General features: G+C 39.1%; 2 protein-coding genes across 9 annotated transcripts in view; both read right to left on the reverse strand.

Annotated features, from left to right (window-relative positions):
• LOC112988728 (zinc finger FYVE domain-containing protein 16) overlaps window positions 1–5,770 on the reverse strand; it is a 32,623-nt gene extending 26,853 nt beyond the window's left edge. The window contains exons 1-2 of one of the 3 annotated variants that reach the window (XM_026109413.2): window positions 5,630–5,770; window positions 4,892–5,119 (exon numbers count right to left, since the gene is read on the reverse strand). The gene's annotated coding sequence lies outside the window, so the exon portion shown is untranslated. Of the gene's footprint in view, window positions 1–4,891; window positions 5,120–5,601 lie in introns of all 3 variants that reach the window. The other 2 variants (XM_064500028.1, XM_064500027.1) reach the window with 2 other exon arrangements.
• Window positions 5,771–8,967: 3,197 nt separating this feature from the next.
• On the reverse strand, window positions 8,968–23,723 carry LOC112988739 (coiled-coil domain-containing protein 125). 6 transcript variants are annotated; one of them, XM_064500104.1, is made up of 13 exons: window positions 23,289–23,347; window positions 22,730–22,767; window positions 22,400–22,566; window positions 20,686–20,744; window positions 19,416–19,499; window positions 18,474–18,551; window positions 17,568–17,653; window positions 15,243–15,325; window positions 14,237–14,352; window positions 12,989–13,096; window positions 11,685–11,856; window positions 10,140–10,273; window positions 8,968–10,013 (listed from the first exon to the last, which is right to left on the reverse strand). In XM_064500104.1, the coding sequence occupies exons 1-13, from the start codon at window positions 23,307–23,309 to the stop codon at window positions 9,669–9,671; spliced, it is 1,491 nt and encodes a 496-aa protein (XP_064356174.1). In that variant the 5' UTR covers window positions 23,310–23,347; the 3' UTR covers window positions 8,968–9,668. The 6 variants fall into 6 exon arrangements, with proteins under 6 accessions (XP_064356174.1, XP_064356173.1, XP_064356168.1 ...); XM_064500103.1 differs by having other exon boundaries at window positions 19,413–19,499; XM_064500098.1 differs by lacking the exon at window positions 23,289–23,347 and adding an exon at window positions 23,678–23,723 and having other exon boundaries at window positions 19,413–19,499; window positions 22,400–22,767.
• Between the last annotated feature and the right edge of the window lie 61 nt (window positions 23,724–23,784).

Here is a 23,784-nt window from a genome sequence, read left to right on the forward strand (position 1 = left end):
AACCAAATTTAGGAAACTGCATACAGGAATTGTATTTACTTAATTCTACATAGTTTTGAAATAAAATGGCTCCATTCAAGATACAGTATTTTGAACAACTGACATACAGAACTAATATGTTAGTTATTCAAAATGAAGTCACGACTCTTTCTTGGAATGTTTCAGACTTTTAGCTTTTTCTTTTCGTTTTCTACAGCAAGTCTTCAAACTTCCACCTCTCCCCCTGAATCCACATATGAATATTACCACCTAGATGTAAGAAACCAGATTTTTTTTTACAGTTAAGATTATCGTTCTGCAACAACACAAAGTTTTCCTTTTCGGTCTCTAAAGAACTAACTACTGCTAAGTCCAATATTTGCATTACACAACAAGCAGATTAGAAGCTACCAAAGAGCTCTAGTAATGTTTTTATTAAATGGCTGCTTGCTTCCTTGAACAAAAGTTTTTAGGATCCATGTGTTTTAGTGAACATATTCATTCTGAATGCTTTTTTTAAATTACAAGAATAATACTTTTAATTATTTGAAACCAGCAGCAACATCACCACACTTTTTTAAAACTAAGTAGAAATTATAGCAGAAGCCCACCACCACGCACCCTACAGAGGTATCAAGAAAACAAACAATTAAGACAGGAGAGGGAAGCCATTATTCTGTACAGCAAGGGAAAGCACGTGAATGCATAGGAGCAAGAGTGCTTGGGTGGGGAATAGAAGACTACAGGTGTTTAAGCATATGGATCTTTTTCCATTGCAGGTTTTAGAGGAGCTGTACTGTAAACAATTTGCCCCTTTACCATTCCTTACATCATAGCAGTTTAAGATTCATGCAGAGTTACATTGTGCACAGAGCAAGAACTGACCAAGTTTAAAAAAAAAGATTCTCCTTAGTTATTTTTCATCCAGATAATTTCCTCACATAGACACAAAGAGGTGTGCCAGCACAGCAGACGGGGCAGTGCACGGACAGGAAGGAATCACCACCATAAAGAAAAACATGGGAAGCTCAATTTGTTTGTCTAGCAGAGACCCCTGACACTTGAGTAAGTCCAATGCTTGCTTCTGCCACTTCTTACGTATTTAAAGGCATGTACCTTCTCTTGACTAAACAGCATCAAGTGATGTCTTACGAAAGTGTTTTCTAGAGCTCTGAATACTCTCACTGTTCTCTTCTGGACTCTCTCCAAGTTGGTTCACAGATTTGTTACTAACTTTTAAAGGACAATGTTCATAACTGCTTATCTGAAGATTTATGTCCTTGATGCTACCGTGAGACAAGCAAATTAAAGCTTTCTATTTTGAAAAATAATATACTGTGGAGTCTGTAAGAGCCTCAAGTTTTAAACAGTGTATATTTAAACTGCTGTCTGCCAAGCACCATATGCTTTCATCTTGTAAGTTAAATATTTATGTGCTAAAAGACTGGACTAGAGATATAGCTCTCCTCCTCAAAAAAAAAAAAAAAAGAAGAAAGTAATCAAAGGATAATATGACTACAGTACAGTGATACAAGCTAGTCTCTAATAGTTTAGAAGTCAGTTTAAAGGGCAAGATCTGAGAAAATTTTATTTTAGACACTCACATTCAGACTGGGGAATGTAGTTATGATTAAATTAGATAACTTAGTTTAAGACCACCTGATTTAGAAGCAGTCATCTTTACAACACACTGGGAGAAATTAGTCCATAGATTACCATTCTATATTGAGCTAATTAGGTCTGTTATTTCCTTAAAATGGTTTACTGCATACTATATGAGTAAACTACAAGGCCTTCAACTCAAGAGAAGTCTTTGGGTACTCACTCACTACTTATTTCTTCAGCCAGAAATATACCAAGGAAGGTTTTCAAGTACTAATGAATAGAAATGGGTCACATTCTGAACATTTCACACCATTACAGACCACCAATTCTAATCACACCATCTGGCCTTCTGTATGTCCTGCTTCCTTAACTGGCAGTTAATGTCACCTAAAGAACAGAATATACTGATCACTAGGGCTTCCAAATATATGGGCTGGCAAAAAGCCTTTCTTCCAGCTAACAATCAAGCCTTCATTTTGTAGATTGAGTATCCTTCAGTTTCAAGACAGCGAAAAATGCTTTTTGTTAACATATTACAAAAAGGCACACTGGCAGTACTTGATGCTTCTTTAGGTAAGCATTCAGTCCTTTTTAAACATGCCGGCCATAAAAGTTTCTCATCTTTGAAAGTTTTTCCTTATGCCATGATTTCAGGACTAGCATTCTTTACTGTCTTCCTCAAGTTTATTTAGTGGAAAACTACCAACACTTAATTGCTAGGACAGGCAGCAGTTATCACAATTAACACATGAAGTCAGTATCTAGAGTAGCCAACATGAACAGTATTAAAATAAAGTTATGCTGTGGCAATCTCTGGAAGGAATCTCATCACTTAATATTCAGTACACATCTCAGCACCTGGTCAAACACCCTTCTTTACCTTTCTAGGCCTGACAAGTAGCAAGCTTTAGCAGAGCAAAAGAGAACAGCAAAGGACTGTGCACATTACTTGCCCAGTCAGACAAGGCCTGGTCTCTGACAGGCAAACTCGTGATACTGCACTTCACATTGCACAAAGACTGTACCTCAGGAAACAGAAGCAAACACTTTACTAAGTAAAAACTGGCATCTAAGAGGAGTGTCTATTCTGATTTGGATGACTGTGCACAAAGTGCAACTGTGTCAGCACTGGAAATTCATAAACTACTTCCTTTATAAGGCATAGTAACATATCTGAACATACTCTGAACAATATTTCAGGGTTCAGAAAATACTTCCCTTAGGGACTTCTCAGTGCATCCTTTTTATTTAGAGGGGATGATAACAGAAGTTTGTTAGGCTAGAACACAGCCACAAACTACAGCAGGGATTATCGATTTTTATCAATATGGTGTCCATAAATGCAGGCAGTTAGCAGTTTTCACTATAACAGCTTATAAAATAAAACAGATAAACTGGTTAGCAAGTAGTAATGAATTTAAGTCTGTTGACAAACAGTATTTTAAACATCTAAAAATCTCTGAAAAATAAAATCTCAATAGTGCTAACTTACAAAGACTTTTACCAGATCTCAATCTAGTCACAACTAATCACCCCTGCAGAATCCAGGCCTACATTTAGAGAGAGATGAATGTCAAAACATGCTAAACCCACTATGATCAAGTTTAAAAAAAACCAAAAGAACACACAACCCAAAACACACAAGCCTTCACTCCAAAAGTTATTCCAAAATTAAGACAGCTATTGCAGTTACCAGGGAAGTCTTTCTGCTCATTGCAAAGTCACATTACTTCCACTTGATCATCTGTTTAGTCATTTTACTTGGGCTGAGCAGAAAACTATACTGAAACTTTTATTTGGTATCCTTGCAATAGTCATTTTTCCAGCTTGGCACCTACCAAGTGAAAATACCATACCTGGAATAAAATCTTTGGTAGAAACATAGCAATTAAGAATTATCTTAAGTTCACAGTGCTGTGGAAATGAAGTTTTCTATCTAGCACTGTATGTAACTTCTTCCTCCCCTTCAATTCTTTTATTACCAGCTTTTCCTCCCTATCCCTACACCATACACCCCCACATACTTGAGGCTCTACAGAACAGCAGACAAATTCTCTAAGGGCTCAGCTGCTCATGGAGTTCATCAGCAATCAACCTAAGAGGGATGCTCACTACAACTGAGAAATTGCCTTAGGGAAAGACAGAGAGACAGACAGAAAAAGTAGATGCTGTCAACTAGAAGCTAAAATGATTTTTGTTGAGCAATACAACATATTATCCCACCCGAAACTGCAGCAGTTGCTCCCGCTGCAGATTTACTAGCTGAATCAGGGGATTAAGATAGAAGTTACAAAGATGTTTCCAGACACATAAGAAAAAAGCATACGTGGCACATCATAAAAAAAAATAAACTGCCTTGCTTAAAGAGCAGTATGCTGTCAGTTCAACAGTTTCATAAAACTATCAACAGCATTATAAGGTTATGACCAACACTGCAGCTGCTAAGCAAACTATTTTATCCCAACGCTATCTTTACCCCCTTAAGGTTTATTTTTTTAATTCATTTCCAGCAATTTGTTATGGATCTTCTGAAGAGAAAATAGTATCAGGCAAGCCATACAGAGAGAAGAGGTCTGTCAACAATTACTGATTTTCAGCACTGCTCCAACAGCACACCAGCTGTACCATCAATAACAAAGCCAACTGAAGAATCCACTTGCCTAACTGAACAGATGCATCTCTCACATACTGCCTACAGCTCCATCATTATTGGTTGTATCAGCTTTTATTACTCAGCCTTCACAAATGAGTCATGAGAATATGATTATTACATCAGGTCTGAAAGATCACTCCTCAGACAATGGAAGGCAGTGTTTTTTGACAGTCCCATCTTCTCTGTTTTGCATTATTAATAATCAGGTATTCCTAGTAGAAAACTTAAGTAACCCAGCTAGAAGCTAACAGCATCCAGTACTGGCAGTGAACCCGATCCTTTTCTTCACAGTATTAATGTCTCCAGAATATACTAATAATCAGACCTGTGGCATTACAGGGTTTTTTTTTTAACAGACAAAAAAAAAGTTTCCCAGCTTATCAAGAAGCATGTATTACAGCATACAAGACATGGCATTTAAGTCCATTGAACTCTGTACCTTATATTAAAATGAACTGAAGTAAACCAAAATATCTTTTTACATCTTAATATCTTTAAAGTTGTACATGCAGTTCATCCACTTTGTTTAACACACAAAGCATAACATGAAGACTCCCATAATACACTGTAAAAGTACCATGCAGTTAGCATGTTACATTTTGCAAGTAAAATACTATTTGCCAAAAACACACGGGTTAGATTTTGTTTCATTACCATAAGACACTCCATCTTCCGTTTCCAAAGACTGCATTCATTGAAGCATTTCAGACTGTAAAGTCCTCAGTACATGAAGTTTCGCTCTTCATCCGTGCATCAAACACCGTATCTGTCTAACGAGAGCCTTGTCACAGCTCTGAAGTGCCCAAGCCCCTCTTCAGGCCGGGAATAATCTTCAACACCGAACACAAGCTTAGGACATTTCTTCCCAACCGAGACGTGCGTCTGTTAGACCAGGTGAAAGAAAAGGCAGTTAGCGCCCGCGAAGCACAACTGTCACAGCAAGCAGAGAGGCAACACACACCGATTAACCCAGAGGGGAACAGGACGCGCAAGCAGCTCGCAGCTAGGACAAGCCGCCAGGAGAAACACTGCTTTTGAGGCACTTCACAGCCTCCGCCGGGGCTGCCCTGCGCCACGGCCCGACCCCGCGTCCGCCTCTGCCGGGAGCGGCTCCCCCGACACCGCCGCCCCCTACGAGGGCCCCGGGAGGCCCCGGCCGCCTCCCCGCTCCGCCGCCGGCGGCCCGAGGCACCCGGGCCGCGCTCCCCTGGCGGCGCCGGGCCCAGGGCGGGGGGCAAGGAGGCCGAGGGCGGCGGGGCCGGGCTGCCCGCTCCGCCCCGCCCGCGCGGGACCCCGCGGAGGCTGCCGGAGGGGCCGCCCCCGCCCCGGGAGCAGGGCCCGGGCCCGCCGCGGCGGCAACGCACCTCCGGAGCTGGCCCCTCCCGCCCGCACCTCCGCTTGCTTGTGCTCCCAGCGGCCCGGGCGCCCCTGCGCATGCGCGGATCCCGGCTCCGTCCCGCCCAGACTGCTGGGGGCGGCCGCCATAGCCCCGGCACCGCGCTCTCTGCCGCCACAGCCCCGGCGTCGCGCCTGCGCAGGAGCTCCCCGCCGCGGGGGACGCTGCCGGGCCGCAGGCGCTGGACATGCGCGGTAGCGCCGGCCGATGGGCGCCTCTGCCGTCCCCGGCGCCGCTCCCGTGTCAACTTCTAAAAAGAAGTTATGTGGAGAAAAGCTTCCCAAAGTTCTTGCCAGGCTCTTCTTAGTCAGTCTCATAAATAATTGAGACCTGCTGCTAAGCATCTAATATTTACTGCATATTTTTTGATAGTCTGTGGGTATTCACTACCATTATACTTCTACAGCTAACATGACTTAATAATCAGGTTTTTGTCCTGTAGAGTCAGCAAATCAATACGTAAAAGCAAGGGGTCATGAAACTGAAAATTGCTTACCACTACTCTGCTTTGTCTTGAAGTGACCCTTTAATTAAATGAGACTGTTCCTCTGGAGAAACAGATACGGTACTGTTACACTACGTACTGAAGGCCGCACCAACTCCTGCACTGCAGGGTGGTCACTGGGCCACCAGTGATGTAATCACACAGCCGATCCTCATCTTCGTTCCTGTAACGATTTTCAGTAGCTATACCTGCTCTGAATACGAAATTGTAACTCAGACCAAGATGATCTGCATCAAATTGTTTTTTCCCCCCAAGGTAAAGCATTATCTGATCTTTGTTTGTGCCCCCCCCCATTGTTTATTTATTCATCCCCCCCGTTTTCATTTTACCTATTTACCGTGGAATGTAATTTACCCAGGGAAAGGACTGCTTTATCTTGGTGTTTTAAACAACCGCTAGGGCAACGGACCGTTACACTCACTTACGGACGCTGATGGTGCTGTTGCAATAACGTCGACCAATGTCTTGTCAAATTATTTCTAAGAAAGTGCTCAGCTGGCAGTTGCTCCTGCAGCTTCCCCTTCCATGGGGCAGCCCCTTTCCCATCCCTCTTCTCTTGCAGCTCTAGCCTTTCTCTCCCTCCCACCCCTAACCCTAGGTATTACCTGAGACAGCCCAAGAGCTGAGCAAATGCTTATTCATTTGTCAAAAAGCAGGCTGACATTACAACAGCAACATCAGAGCCCCCAACCAATCCTTTGCCCTAGAATCTATTTAAAACACCGTAATAAAGTAATCCTTTCCCTTGATAATTTACAGTCCAGGATAACTAGTCAAAATGAATGAATGAATAAGCAAAAGAGGGTGCAAACAAAGATCAGGTAATAGAAAAATCAACAAACTGTGCTCAATAAGTCTCCAAGAGTCATTCATCTTGCTGAAATTAAAAATAAGGACACTGAAAATCTTTTTAGGGATTTTCCTCTTTCTGTAAGTAGTGGACCCAGAGGTCCAAAATGAATAAGGAAACTCGTTTAAAAGTCTGTGTTTCTCTTTCCACTGCTGTGTCACGCAGTCCAGCAGATGTTATCTGAATGAGGGATATTTTCACTGTTCTCCACCCATTCCACTGAGATCAAGATTAATGCCACTTCATCTGCCATATCTTCTGCTATTTAACTCATTTCCCTTTAATGCAACTGCACTTAGATAAGAAAAAATGTTTTGATGCGAACATCAGAAACTTTACAGTGACTAAATCTTCTGAAAAAGAAAATGGGTATGCAACAATGATGTCTACTCCTCCCACCTCTTCTTTACTGTGGTATAGAGGGGAAAATGGAGAATAGTTCAAGACTTCAAGAAGATGGATGGTCAGAATAAAAGCCACAGACGAAGCTTCTCTGTACACTTCAACCCCTGTATCAATCACACTGAATGTAAACTTTCTTTGAAAGGCTCACATCCATTCTGTCAATAAATTGACTGAAAACAAAGTGATATATGGCAGAACTCCCTGTATTCTGGTTTTGCGCACACAGAACTTGCCACAGGACACATTCCCCAGTTCAGGATGAAGATCCAAATGAGCCATTTGAAAATAAAGAACACAAGACTGTCTTTCCAGATATAAGCATAAACCAACACAGTTTTGTATCTGCCGCCAATCTGTAGCCAGCACTATCACCTGCGGGACACACAAAAGAGGCAGTAAGGAGACCGGAGCTCAGACCATTCCCCATGTCTGAAAACAATTTCTGGAAACAATGGAAGACCAAGAAAGTTTTATCGCTCAAGGCTCTGCATAGCTATGGTATCATCATTCACTGATGCTACGGGTTTTAGGGAAGACTGGAGAACATACGCCTTAAATAATCATTAAGAGACAGTTTTATAAATTTGATGGAATGTAAATGTAATATATTCCATTTTATGTCTTACGACCTGGTTTTCAGAGCAAACAAATTTTCCTTTGATGTCAATAGCATCATCTTTGCAAGTGAGGCCAACACCATACAGAGACTGTTTCACTCACCCAAGTATGCATTGCTTCTCTTGCAGCAACAGTACCTCGTAAGGGCATCGAGATGAATCAGCACGAGTCTGGGCAGGTATCCTAAGCTCTTCCCTCCAGCTCTGGTAACACATCTTAATGTTCATCTGCACCCATGAGACTGAATACCGAGATGAATTCAAGCTCCAATTTTTGTTCTGTTAAAGAGGCAGAACTAAATGGGTGAACATACCTAAACCTAGACTGAACTATTCACCAAGTACATTGAGGTGTTGAGCTTCAATTTGGTTGGTTTTTTAGGCAGACAATTCTACCAACTATTCTACTCATGAATTAGGAGCCATCTACTGAAAAAGATTTGGACTTCATGTAAGATATTCACACTAGATCTTGAACAGAAATTATTAATTATTCCAGATAGTCTTACCTAGTACAAGAGCTAAAAGTCAGTATGTGGTTCTTTTTATCAGATTCCTGTTTCTCACAAGCATCCTTAAGTACCCCGAAGAGATCATGGTAAACATGGCTAAGTACTTATCAGTGAACATATAACTAGCTTGGCAACAACTGTTGTTTTTCCAGCTTCTCCACTCATTAGCAAATGATTAGCTTCTCACCAATTAGTGAACAAGCAATTCCATGAGTAGTAGCAAGTCACATTTTTCTAGTACTCAGCAAGTTCTCTCTTGAAGTAGAATTCATCATATTACAACCAAAAGCCTGAAATGAAGCAAAAACCTTCTAACATTCAACTAACAATATTTGATCAACAGTATGGAGATTTCTTTTTTCAGCAAGACAAAACAAGCTGAAGACAAAACTGAAGTCTCATTCTAGATTGTCTTTGGAATTGTATGCAAAAAAATAACCTTAAAGAAAAATTTTTCTTTAGTTTTAATGACTCAGTAAATAATCAAAAGTCGTATGAAAAATATAAATAGTCAATCTCTGAAATCACACCCAAATTCACTCTACTATTGCAGTCTACAAATTGCAGTCTACTATTTCTTACATACACAGTCTTTTGAAATGTGTCCAGTGTTGGTGTCATTTTAGGGAACTACAAAATCAATATAATACAGCACTTTCCTTTCCATACCTTATGTACACCTTCTTTTCAGTACACCCTAAAGATGGAAAACAATACAGGTAATTCTTTAATTTCTCAGTGAACTTTATTTTGGTTATCAGTTGTACTATGAAAAAAAAAAGTAAAAGAATAACCTTTCCTTATAGAAAAAAATCACTAATCTACATTAAAGTCATTTTCCTAATTCTGACAAAATTTGTCATGACTGTCCCAGCAGAAGGCACTCAGGGCCAGAGGAAACTGTCAAAACAGAAAAGGCTTTACAATTTGAGAATCATCTTGCTTGTTTTTAACATCAGTGTTGAAGTATCTCCAAAAGAAATGTTGATAAAATAGGTTTTTTCTTCTTAGATGCTAATCAAAATTAGGTGCTAATTAGCATTTAATTCCAAGTTTTACAAAGAAAGAGCTCAGTTTCTGCAGGCTTCTTTATTTTTAGGCATTTCCAAAAGATTTTTTTAAAAACAACTTTATCCCAGCTGATGACTATATTGAGATCACAACGGTTTCATCTGTTTTTCTATGTGAATCATTTTCTTCATAGTGCACAGTCTCTGATGGCCAAGAATGTGATTTTCGAAGCATTTTTACTGAATTTTCAAATGTTTCTGTATTGGAAATAGGGAAAATACTGTTTTGAGAACCAAGGTTTTTGCTGCACGTGTATACAAGATCAGCTGACCCTTGGGATTGCAAGGCTTTATATTGACGATTCCTCAGAGTGTGATTTTCTTTATTTTGTTCTGAAGCATCCTCTTTCATCTCCATTGCACGAGCTAGCATGTAACTAACTTTTCTCTGATGAGCCAAAGCCTCTTCTTTGTCATTTAGCTGTATTTATTTAAAAAAGAAAACAATTAAACTAGTTTATAAGCTAAGAAGAAAGCACTCTGTGTAGATCAACAGTTATACTTCTTCTCCTAAGTACTCATGCTGAACAGTTAAAAAAATACTAACCAAATCAATTAACATCTTAAGGATTTCATGAGGATTGTCTAGTTCTTCAACTTTCCTACAGTCCACACCTGAAGACAGCAGGCCTGACAATTTTTGTCCCAGACTTTTCTTGTTTCCTTGCAACTTGACACGTCCTAAGAAAAAGAATTATTTTTTTCTCTGAAACACAAATGACATGTACTCTAGTATCATATAAGAAGAACAAAATTACTTTGGGCATAAAACAGACACAAATAAAATAGGATTCTGATCTACCTCCTCTAAAAGGGCAATGCAAGTCATGGCTTCTTCTAGTGCACATAATGTCATAATTTGCACACAGCACCACCCTTACCATAACTTAATGACTAAATAGTCTTTTCACAAATACGGACAAACAGAGAAGAAAGTTCTTTTTGCTATGTGAAAAACACACTTTGGCTCTAGTGAATCAGTAACTCTTTGTAATCTGTTTTTAAATGCTTGGTAGACTGAGAAAAAGATTTTTTGATACAAGCTTTTGAAAAGTTTCTAAGATTTCTAAAAAGATGAAAATACATTCAACTTATGAAATATATGTATTGCAATAGAAAACTTGGAAACAACACCACCAGTACAGGGGAAACAGATATGTATCCTGTTTTAGTATGACTTCCAGAGGGCACTCTAAGGAACCCAGAAGAACCACCAGACTCCTAAGCCTAGCCCCTCCAGGCCAATGGCTAACACCAATATATAGGGAGGTGGGTTCCATTCCTGATTCTGCTGTTGTTTTGACTGTGACACAAACACTAAAGCACTGCTCTTAATCTCCCTCCTAAGAAAGGAAAGGATAATTACAATTCTTCCTCTTTTACAGAGTGCTTTGTAACTCATAGATGACCATGCTAAGTATAATCATAATAAACATACACTATATGTAGATACATATATAATCAAAAACTAAAAATATTCTCAAAGCCCAGAAAATTTTGTATTCAGCATTTCAGTGAAAGCTTAGTATAGATTTCTTTGCATTTATACTCCTTCCATAAATCTTATATAGAAATAATTTTTAAATAAAAATATTGAAATTGTTCATAGTATCCAAAACGGCCAGGCTAAACTTGCCCAGACATTAGCTTTTATATGCTGTTTTCACAATAAGCATCTTTAATATCCAGGATGTTACTGTCATCCTGGATAACAGCTTTCGTATTCTAAAATGTTTTTACTCAGATAATATAGTTCATGAATGTGTAATAAAAAAAGGCTATGTTAAAAGCCTAGACTGATAACTCCACTGTCATACATCAGTATTTATATAATGAATACTGTAACATTCCACCTATACATAGATATCCTATATCACATATGTGAAGCTTCTGGCAGAACTACATGATACACTATTTAACGTATTTCCGGTTTTGACGTAACTTTGTTCCCTTTTTCTTGACTCTTCAGAAGCCTCAGTCAGCAATTAAGCCACAGCCACACATTTGATAGAGCAAGCAAGTTTGCCTGTGCCACTTGTCAGCTAACTTCTTCTCTATTCAACCATAACAGTTACACAACACGCCCAGTTACCATCTTCTTTCAGACGTCTCCAGCTTATAAATTTTGTTTCCTTTTTAATCTTATTCACTTCTGCAAACCTCAGGGCCTGGTCCTTCCTCTGCATTAGCTGTTGCTCAAATGCAATTCTGAAGGCATCTGCCATTATATAAGCTTCATCTTTACTCTTCTTTAGAAGTTCAATCTGGTTATAATTCAGAGAAAAATTGAAGTATATTAAGCAATTTGAAAGACAGCAGATTTAAAATGTAAATTAAGGGACAGGCTGAAGCCATTAACACAAGTCAGAACTTTTATGTCATCAGATCACCATAGGGAGGCTGAAGGCAGGCCTGTACAGGTACAAGTGGACTGAAGAGAAGCCAGACAAATTTTAAATATACCTCATCAGGAAAGTGGTGGAAACCAAACTAAATGCCTTCTTGCTACCTTAAGAAATGCATTTTGAAATTGATAGTGAGGTCCTTACCCTTCCCTTTCCGTGCATGGACACCACAACACCCATCTACACACTGCATTTACTGGCTGCAAGTAGCACTATTTATCTCCCCCTGCGCAAAAAAATTTGAAGACAGCAGGAATATCCCATACCAACTGACCCTATGCACAAAAGCAAAAGAAAGGGATAATAACCTTGGTACAACAGGGACATAACAGTACTTACTTTCAAAATTAGCATTTCAAGTGGAACTTCCACTTTAGGATCATGAGCAAGGAAATCCGTAATATCTAAAACTGTAAGTTTAACTAAATTCAAAATTTTAAGAGCTTAAAAATCATTTTATTGACTTGAGTGTGATGGAAATAGTTTTTAGCAAGACCAGCTCCATGATGTGGCTGGCTGCCAGCCTTGTAAATGCTGATGCCAACACAAGGGAAGAGGTGGAATGCACTGCTAAGAAAGAAGGAAAGCCATCCCTTTCAGTGGTAGCCCACACTCAGATTGCAAAATTATACTTTTTGAGTGCATCTATTTTGTATACTTAAAAAATACAGATGGAAGAAAATAGAGAATAAGAAAAAAAACTTGTTATAAGTAAAACTTATTTATATATATTTTTAATTTATATTACATTTGTATATAATGCAGATATATAATATAGATATATAACATATCTGTATTAGATTAGATTAATATTACAGTTCTACATCAGCAGAAGTTAGGGTATTACAAACATTACATACTTCTGAAAAGCATTCTTGTTTTAAAACAACATATTAATTCACCTAAGCTGCAGGTAGGGTGTTTCTGGCTTTACTTGTTTTTGAGCACACACAACCCTCTGCTTGTTCACATTTAAGTCAGGCAGCATTACCTCTTGCTTGAGCTGAAGAAGTTGCTTTCGAGTTACAGCTGACATTTTAGCACAGGAACAAGGTTGCCCTCCAGAAGCACTGCAGGTGCAGGCTCCAAGAACTGCCAGCTTTAAATCCAAAAACAAATCACCAATTAAATAACTACCTGCACACACAAAACAATCCAAGAGATGCCAGATGGCTATCAACAAAACATCCTGAAACCACAAAGGGAGCATAAGGGCCAGGGAAACCAAGCCATAAAGATTCAGACATGATTTCTTTTGACTCAAAATGACAAGCATGAAATGTATTTTTTTTAGCAATAATTTCACATCTGTCCCAAACGTAGTACTTTTGGGGATACTAGTTACGCCTATTATCTGTTCAAATCTAAAATCACTGTCATAAAGGCAGCAAAGGAGATGGGCCTTAAAAATTTCAGTTCCTGTTCATATGGGTAATTTCCATTACCCACATGGAAATACTCAAGAAAATTGAGATGAAACAAGCAGTTTGCTCACACACACACAAAAAGCTATGACTACATTCCAGTCAATCTGTATGTAAAGGTATCCCTGTAAATATTGATCCCCACCAGCTATCACTTTGAAGTGGATATCAAAGAAATAAGAAAAGTCTTACAGTGTGATCTTGCCAGCTTGAGCACTTCCAGAAACATTAATAAATGTTTCATATCATACAGTCTGCTTTTTATGTTATAAGCAAAGAAAATTTGGAATACAGACTTCCAAACCGCAGTCTGGGACATAAGGCTTTGCAATGTATAAGATGGATTCTTGGTCATCCCCTTATGTTGTTAGACAGGTCAGTGAGGTTACTAGGGCATTTTCCACTGATCAGAAAACTTGTTGAAATAGAGTACTTCCAGTTTACTGGAAAAGATAACATAAAGGCAAAAACTGTCAGCCTGTTTATGCTGCTCCCTGCAGACCTCATTAGTATTTTTTTCCCCCACTCATTGAAGAAATGCAGTAGGCAGGGAATTAAAAGATTAGGAAGACATAAATAAGCATGCTGGCCTGTGAAAGATAGCCTGATGCTTCTTCTGTCTACTCTTTCTTTGCAAAATAGAAGTCACAAAGCACCAAAAACTAGAAAACTGATTCGTGGGCACGCAAGGGCATGTTTTCATTTGCTAGAATCAAGTCCAAAGAAACAGTTAAATAATCAGTAAGCAAAATTTAGCAACATGTATTTTGAATATAAACATATCTTTGAGCCAGTTGTCATGATTCCATACTTACTTCAAGACCTGTAACATCTGTAAGGTCACTTTTATTCCAGGACATATTTTCCTGAATAACCTTCTGTTGTTTCACATCAAGCATTGCAAGAAATTCCAAGCACTGCTGATTCAAAACTATGAAATAAAACAATGAAAATAATTAAAAGTTTGCTGTTCTGATCTCTTAATAACTGAGTTTAACTGCATCCAAATGAAGCAGTTTTATGGCTTAAGCATCAATTTGGGAATATGATGAAACTACATAGATCTAGAAACTCAGATCCCAGTTGCCTTTCCTTCTGTCTTTTCCTAGAGAAGATGACCCATTTACAGAGATGCTACCTCATATATTACTTTTCCTCAGTATTATGTGCCCACCTCTTTTTTCACTTACAACTAAGTCAGTTGCTCTTTCAGAAAAGCACAATATTAGGAAAATAATTATGTGTTTCAGCTTTTTTTAAAGCTATGTGGAAGCTGAAAATAAGGGAAAGGAGCTTGAGCAATCCGACCCAACTAGATCTCTGCACCACCTGCACTTTGAAAAACTCCATTTTAAAGCTGACAAGCTAAGTATCTCAAAGTTTATGCGATTGGAATCTTTAAGTGGATATCTTAAAGCCACCTCATGGTAATTTTCCTTGTAGCAGGAGCATTCTGTGGCTGTCTTCGCCTAGTGTTCCCTCCTTCCAGAACATTAAGGAACACAGAATGGTTGTTTCCCTTCACACCCAGTGTGTCACCAAGCCAATGAGATAAGATATGTATATTTCCTTCAGAGCTGATCTATTCCTTAAGCTATGCATACCCAACTTTTGCTATCACTCTATTAATTTTTTAGTTAAAGTGACGTGACAAGGAAAACAGACACTACCTGTCTATTTAAAGGGGATTCCTGCATAGCCGCTAATACTAGCTGCCATTAACATAAAAGACTTTTTGTGATAGAAAGCTGTAGCCACAGTTAAGTTCTCAATTATTCCTGAGAAACAGTATTTTAAGAGGAACAGCTATTGGTGGCTTACTTGCATTTTCAGATTTAAGAGTTTTAACTTCTTCTGTTCTCAGTTTCAACGTTTCCTTAAGAGCTGCATTTTCACAATGTATCCTGCAGAAGTTAGAGAAAGGCTGTGTCATCTTTAAAACAACTATTAAAAAGAGGACTCAAATGAAAGAAGCCATTAGCCTGTTAAAACACTGTATCTAATGTTTCTGCAAATTAAAATTAGGATTGTTGAAAAGATTGAAGAAAAAAAATCAACACTGAAAAAAATTGAGTGTTCAGTTTGATATATGTTTCCTCACTTATAACATTTTTTATGTAAAAATTTGTAAGATTTTTACATACCAGTATCTATGCTAATTATGTATAGATACTGTTATACACAGACCCGCCAGTCAGGGGTCACTAAACAACCTGAAACCGCTGCTCCTAACTAGCTACTAGCTTTCTGAAAAAAAATATACACTAGATAACTATGAACTTCTACATAGCCAGGGTTTTTTGATGGGAGATTACAGTAACAGTATTTAAAATATAATCAATTTCCCATCACCAGGGCAAACAGCTGGAAACAATGAAATATTGTGAATAACGAAAAATACGGATCACACAGGAACTGGGGACCGCAATACACATGCAGGAGTAGCTCTGTGTAGGCTTGGTCTGACTGGCACTGAGCCAAGGCTAACGAACGAGGCTAGACCACATCTGCAGAGTCACTCCTAAGTTATCCACCCTGCAAATGGCTCCGCAGGAAGAAAATCTGAGAACAGCTGCATTCATATTCTGGATTCAGATAACACGTGTTGTTCAAACGGGCTGACCATTTTAATTAAAACACAACCTCACACAACCAATTTAAATGTGTCAAAGTATGTTCAAAGGTTTTGCAAGAGAACATTAAAAAACTTATATGTAAACATAACATGTCAAAAACTTCTGAGCTTAACTAAGAGATGAACTCAAGTATCACATTGCCATTAGAAACCGTTGATGAAATCTGTGATTGTGAACTCCTGAAACACTTGCAGCAATTTCTTACTTCCTTCAACATATTAGATTGTTATTGAATGTATGACAATATGGCTCTGGTCTTAATCTTAAAAAGTAAATTTTCTGCATCTTTAAATTCCATTCTAGAGAACAGCTGCACTTTTAAGCTTTACAACATGAGAACATACAATATACATATACAATACATTTTTCCTTGGCACTTTGGTATTTCCTTCTTGAATAGAAAAGTGGCAGCCTGAAGCGCTCAATGTTGAAGCAGTTAAATTATTTCTTTGTACATCTCTTCAGCTGTCAGTAAACATAGCAGACTGTAACTTCAGGGTTTTGTCTGAAACTAACTAGTAACCTGAAATATTTTCATTTGAACAAATAAAGGGAAATACATATTCTGCCTCATCTTGTCTCAGATACCAAAAAGCAAAGCTGACTGAGCTCATGACTTATTGCTGCTTGCAGTTTTCTAAAGCCATGTTTCAACCTCTAGTTTTCAACAGTTAATATTAGTTTTGTTACTCCAGAAAAACTGGCAACACTTGCTGCTTTTGTAAGTTAGGGGAGCCAAAGGGTTTTTCAAAAGCTATTGTTTGACAATTTTAACTAAGTTAATGGGCAAAAAAGAGACAAAACATCTTCACAAAACTCTTCTTACAAGTGAACAATTTTAAATTATTGGCTTATTCTTTGATTCTGTTTGAAAATTTTAAATAAAAATCTCCACTAAAATAATTGTAACTCTGATGGATAGACTTCAGAGAGATCACTTACACCTTTAAATAAGTGGAACCTGCTGATCAGTTTTCAATGTCTGTTATTGCATTATTTATTTAGTGCCTCTGGCTTCTTCTGCTTGCCTAGCGAGGCAACACCTGCTGTTAGTACAGAAAACTTGTTTAAACAAGGAACCAGTTGACCAACCTCTCTCAAAAAACATTCCATTTTACCCACGCTCATACCTACAATACAAAAAAAAAAAAATCCAGAAAACAATATTTCCACATGCATGCACATACCATTATTTTCTATGCCTCATTTCCATTTAAAGCAAATAAGGACAATCTGGTTCCAACTGGCTAACATAATAAAGTAATATGACTGAATTGAAAACTCAGCCCAACAAAGCCAACCTATATACACACTAAAGAATTGAGAGTTATTAATTTTAGTAGTTTTAATTGAAACATATAAATGTGACTAGCATGAAAAATACATACACCTTCCCAAATCCAGAAAGTCAGGAAAAACAGAAATCTGATAAACAGAGAACATATGAAAGACAATATGTAGCATTCAATACAATTAAAAACCCCAAATATACATAGCGTGAGTAAAATACCTGTCATATTTTTCTGTCCATGTCTCTTCTATGTTTTTAAATCTATCCTGATCAAACTCAATTTCCCATTGCAAAGTATTTATTTCCTGTAGAGACAAAACAGACCAGCAGCAGTTCATTACATGCCTGAAAATCAAAGTAAGAGATGGGAACTGCTAATCCCAAGTTTGGCACTGACAGAGATTTGGGCAGCCGACAGTGACAACACTATATATATATATATATATATATATGTACACACACATATACATATATATTTAATAAATGTGGTACCAAACACCAGAAAGGTTCCCATCACTAGTCTGTGAATTCTGGACCATGTTGAATGAGCTAACAGTTGCAGTGGCTTATGACAAAAATAAACCCATGCTATTATATTTTCCTACTTTTAAAATGCATCCCTTACTGTTCAATGGAAAGGCAACATAAGAAAGAAATAAAACATAAATCTGAGATTAACAAAGCAGCTCAGTGTCTTCCTCCTCCTCCCCTTCTTCCCTATTAAAATTGGTTACTCTTTTCTTAGGCTTGTTTGGAAGTTCTTTGTTAATAAAGTATACTGTAGAAATAAAGCAACTCAGTATAAACAAAGCACTGTAAAGCTCGTAACAAAGACCAATCAAAAATACAGAAAGAACTCTAAGATCTTTCAGGTATCATCTGACACAGTAGAGGATGAAAACATTCAGATCAGAACAGTGATAAATTAACATTTTTCCCTTCTACCAAAGAGGAATAAAAATACTTTCAAGAAATCCAAAACTAATGTTAGATACGTATCAATTTAAAAAACAGTATGACCACTCCTTATTCCATATTAAACCAGGTTAAGGGCAATGACCTATTATGATTTTGCATGGAAAAAAGAAACCTTTGCACAGGTGTAAAGAAAACTCTTACTCATACCTTTTCTAAAGCTCTCTTTTCTTCCTCAGTTTTTTGAAGCATTGCTTTTGTATGACTAGTGGCTTTATTAAATACTGCCTGTAAAAAAAAGCACAAATCTATCAAATACTGTAATTAAAGCCATATTTTCAATTTTACATCACTGTAAATCAAAATTCTTGGCTAACCAAGAGTGTGAAGAACTACAAACACTAGCAGTTCACTTCAAAGTCCCAGCGGGTTCCAATTTCAAAACACTAAGTAGCTAAAGTGCATAACAAACTTGTGTTTCAATTTCGTAGTCTTTTCTATTCAAAAAATTTAGCATAATTTGAAAACAGATCATGTCTTCTTTAAGGCTTTTTCACATCACAAAATCAACTCTCAAAAGACTTAGTTACAACATACTTATAGCTTGACCTGGGCATAACTTACTATGAATGTCTGAGGGTAGAAACCAGCAGAACTATAAATGGGTTATGCAAGTAGGTTAAAAAACAGCATTTGATTTCAAAATCATTGGTCATGATAGTAAACAAAAATACTACAAACCATGAGTGAAAGACTGACCTAGTGTTAAATGCATGCTGTCCCCTAAGATGATAGATGGAACAGTAAACTGAAAACATCTCTGCTTTGCAGCAGAATTACTAGAATTAGAAAAATCTGTAATGTAGAGGACTGCAAAGAAGGTAGCATTCCTTAAGTCAAATAGCTAGATCCTCAAGGATAAAGTTAGGAGATTTTGCTACAACAATGAAGTCTCCTTGACTAACTGCAATGGATCCACACAGAAAAAGCAGTAAATCATAACAGCCAAGTCTGTATACACCTACAGATTTAATGCTTCAAATTACAGCCCTGCGAAGTATCTAATATCTTAGGAAGTAGCAGCAACATGTTTTTTTGTTTTCTTTCTTTGAGCACTAAGTAACCAAATAATTTCAGAACAACTCCTACCACGTTCTGTAGAATTCTTAGGGCTTCATCTTTTCCTTCAAGCTGTCTTTGAGAAGCTTCAAGCTCAACTTTTAAAATTTCAATTTCCTGAGGCAAAATAAAATAGGAACACTGAGTAAAAGCAAAGAAAATTCTGTTAAAACACAACCATAACAGCAAAGTAAATTTGCCCTCTTCATGCAACAACCTTCTCGTTTGCCTCTTGTATAAATCTTCTGTAACAGCTTGTGACAAAGAAATGTTAGCATTGCATGCTAGAGCAAAATCCTTAGTGAAGAATACTTGTAATTATTATTCTTTCTGTTCTCTTCAAGCATGTTTGCAAAATAAACTATTAGACATTGCAGCTCTGTCTTGCTAAAGAAACACCTACTCATCTCAGAAAGAAAACCACAGAAATCCACAAAGCATCTTGTGCAGCATTTTCACAAGAACCTAACTACAATCAAATAAAAGCAATAATAGTCTCTGAACAGTCAATTACTTTCACTTTCTCCTGTGTTACTTACTTATATGCTTATTTGAGAAAACGAGGAAAAGAACTGCAATTCTTTCACAGACCACCCTCTAATACCTTACAGATCACAAAAGACGAATCAGTTCCCTACACAATGAAGAATTCAAGTACCTTGGTATCAAAAGCCTTTTTCTAAAAAAAAAAAAAAAAAAAAAAAAAAAAAAAAAAAAAAAAAAGAAAAAGAAACCCCCCCCCCACAAACGCTGTTTTTCTTCTTAGTAATTCTAACCTGTGAAATATAAATGCAAGCACTATGCACTAGATTTCTACTTTATACTCTGTTTCCAGTGTCAGCATCCTCTAACTCACTTTGCAGAATCTTTTGAGTTATGTAATGTTTAAATTGCAGGAGCACATAGAAAACTCACAGGACATGGGATCTCATTTTCTCCCAAACGTGCTCTCAAAATCCTGATATGGAGGCCCATCTCCTGATGTAAGAGAAACTACTGAAAAATTACTTAAGCTAAAGGGAGTTGAAGACAGTCAAAGTCCTGAAGAGCACTAACTAGACCAAAGGATTGAGCGCAAGTACTCTTATCCATTCATCCTCCTAAAACATTTTTATTTTCTTGTGAAATAATTCTGTTATGAAGTTAATCTGAGAGCCACTGTTTCGTTCCTTCCTTTTTCATACTGATTTATTTTATCACCTTACAAAGACAATGCTCAGCTGAAAAGGGCTAGGCTAGGTATTTGTTCTTTTTAATACAAAATGCAGATTTCAAAAACAGCATACTTGGTGCTGTTACTAACCTCTAGAGCTTCTCGAAGTTGTTGCTTCAGTTCTTTATTTGATACTTCACAATTAGACTCTGTAAGATGGATGAGAGATACTAAAATATGAGATACTAAAATATTTACAAAAGAAAATATCAAAGTTTGCTTTAGCCTGAAAACAGGGAACATGCAAAGGTGAATTTTCAGCTTTGTGTTTTTTTCTTCTGGGGCTAATAAGCAGATTTAAGAAATACATAAATAGTAAACTCAAACACATCCTCTCACATTTAAAGAAGCCAAATTGGAAAAAAAAAGATCAGTTATAAAGAGATCTAAAATGAGCAGAATTTTAGTTTTTCCTCTAAAAATAAAGAAAAAACAGTATTGACATCTTGTCTCCAAAAAAAATTTCATTTCTTGGGATTCTTTTTTTAATTGTAGCTTTTCGACAGTCAAAATCAACACAACAGTAGTTAGCGCTGTGTGGAAGTACGCACAATTTTCAAGAGCTGAAGGATACTGGTGGAATATTCCAAAAAATATAATGCTCCTTTAAATAAATGGTTACCATTAGCACAACTTTTCCTCAAACTGAGCATCACAGAGACATATGAATGTGCAGTTTCCTACTAAATGAAAGCTGGATTCATGTGGGCTTAAGTCTTGCTTTCATGGAGACTGTAGTGTGAAAGACCAAGATCTAAGACAGCATTATACAGAGCACTGACAGAAGTAGAGTGAAACCAATAGGAATTACACTGTTTTTGTAACATATTCTCACCAATGCTGCTGAAACAAAAAGAGAATAATTACATGGGTTAGCTTACTGCAGCGTGGGGAGAGGATGATGGGGACTTGCTGTAACGGAGAGAAATAAACAACTCATATGGAATACTTTGGTCTAATTATTAAAAGTGGATTAAAAAAAACTAAAGGGAAGTAGAAAGTTAAATTGTAATGAACAGCACTCATGTATTTTATTTTATTCATAGCAGTGCTACCTTCACAAAAATTGAACACCAACATTGAAAGAACAGAGACATGCAGATTATAAGAGTGACTGAACCTCAAAACTATGCCAATCCATATTTCAGCTAAATAGCAAACAAGATTTTAAATACTTGGCAATGAACTCAGTTCAGATACTTTCCCAGGGAAGCAGACCAGAAAACCAAATAGGACAGTCCCACTCCATTTCATAAATATATATATATGCACACATATATACACATGCACACATTTCACATATATGTATATATGCATACTCACACACACACACACACACACACACAAAAATATATATGGAGGAAAAAAAACAACTCTGCCTGCCCCCTCTGCCCTGTCAAAGGATTCTTTGCTAAACATCACTTTCTAAAGCAAAAAGATCACAGAGTGATTCATTGAAAAGAAAAAGTTAATATAATGCCCGCTTCTACTTTTAATATTTTTGGAGGAAGAGCTAGGAGCGGAGACCACTTTACTGCCCCAACGGTGTTGAGTATTGCCTGCTGCGACACTAACCACACAGTGGCTCAAAAAGAGGCCTTAAGGCTACAAAAAGCTAACCTGGAAGACTGCATTAGATCTGAACACAATGCACATTAATATTTCAGAGATTTTAAGCGTTCTTGCAAACAGTTTGAATTAAAGTCGATAACAGCTCATGAAGTGGCTGAACCGCTCAATTTTGCGAACAGAGTTTTAGAAAATGATGATGAATGGTGAATAATTAATTATAAATTAGTCTTACCACAGCTATTTTGTTGGGTCCAACTAGTGACTACAACTCCAAGCTTTTTGGATGATCCATCATAAGAACTGCTTTGTTTTAAACAGGGATGAACCGCAGCATCATTTTCTTCCCCTCTCTTTGTTGACAAGAGAGTGCTGCAAACCTTTGCAGACCCTTTCCTAGATCTAAATGGATAGGAGTTTTGTAAATCTTCCACTTCATAGATGCCTCCAGGTCTTCTCCCAAGTCCATTCCCCAAGTCTCCACATGTCATGTCATCCTCTTCAGCGTTCTGCATCTCCTCCTCCCCCCCCCTTTTTTTTTTTAAATTATGGACACTTCACTTACTGTGAACAATGTCTCTTCCAAAACAACAGATATTTTATCTAGAAAGAAAAAACAAAATCCTTAAGTAAAGCAGCCAAACAACATTAAAGTGAAAAATCCAACGCATTTAATGCACGACTGCCTCCAGTACATGTCCAGGCTCACAGAAAACATCACTGCCGCATGCCAGGATGTTAAATATTAAAATATTTAAACTTTCCAGCTGCAGACGAACCTGCCAGCTCTAGGAGACTCGCTCTTGCGGCCTGAAGGCAAGAGCAAAGGGAGCTGTGATGGAGGTAAAGCAGAAGCCGCCGGTGTGGGACGGCAACGCAGGAACGTCTGCGAGAGCAGGAGCGCCCAGGGCCCTGCCAGCAGGCCGGCACCTCGCCACCCCACACGCCTCGCAGCCCCACACCTCACCTCGCCACCCCCCATCTCACAGCCCCACACCTCACCTCGCCACCCCACACGCACGTCTCGCAGCCCCACACCTCACCTCGCCGCCTCACAAGCGCACCTCAGCCCCACACCTCACCAACCCACCCCCCCCCACACGTCTCACAGCCCCACACATCACCTCTCCACCGCACACGCACATCTCGCAGCCCCACACCTCACCTCCGGCCCCGCCCGCGCCTCCCCGCCGGGCCCCCGCCCTTCCTGCCGGCCGCGAGGTGCCACGCCGGCGGCGGGCGCCCTGCCGGGGTCGCCGGCCACTCCCGGCACGGCGCCGTCCCCGCCCGCTCGCAGGGGGCTGCCCGCGGGGCCGCGCGCCGCGCCCCAGCGCCCCCGCCCGCGGCCCGCGCAGCGCCCCGCCCGCCTCCGGCTCCCGCTCCGGCTCGCCCGGGGGGCCGCCGGCCCGCGCAGCCCCTCACGCGGCCACGGGCGCCGCCCGCCGGCCCCACGGGCCGCCCGGGCCGCCGCGCCGACCCCGGCCCCGGCCCCGGCCCCCGCCAACGCACCGACCTGGCGCCGCCCGGCCGCGCCGCTCCCGGCCCCTCCCACGGGCCGCGCCGCTGCCGGGGGCGGGCTCGCACCGGGCCCTGCACTGGGGAGCCACGGGCGGCGGCGGC

Source organism: Dromaius novaehollandiae, chromosome W, assembly GCF_036370855.1.
Source record: "Dromaius novaehollandiae isolate bDroNov1 chromosome W, bDroNov1.hap1, whole genome shotgun sequence".
Taxonomy (NCBI): Eukaryota; Metazoa; Chordata; class Aves; order Casuariiformes; family Dromaiidae; genus Dromaius; species Dromaius novaehollandiae.

Bases quoted from the DNA above. Each gene is read 5' to 3' on its own strand.
- LOC112988739 (XM_064500098.1), bottom strand. From the start codon at position 22,679: ATGCAGAACGCTGAAGAGGATGACATGACATGTGGAGACTTGGGGAAT. The intron at 17,654-18,473 runs GTATGAGTAAGA...TTGTCTCTACAG, and splicing joins AAAAGAGAGCTTTAGAAAAG to GAAATAAATACTTTGCAATG. The intron at 11,857-12,988 runs GTAATGCTGCCT...AATTATAACCAG, and splicing joins TTCTTCAGCTCAAGCAAGAG to ATTGAACTTCTAAAGAAGAG.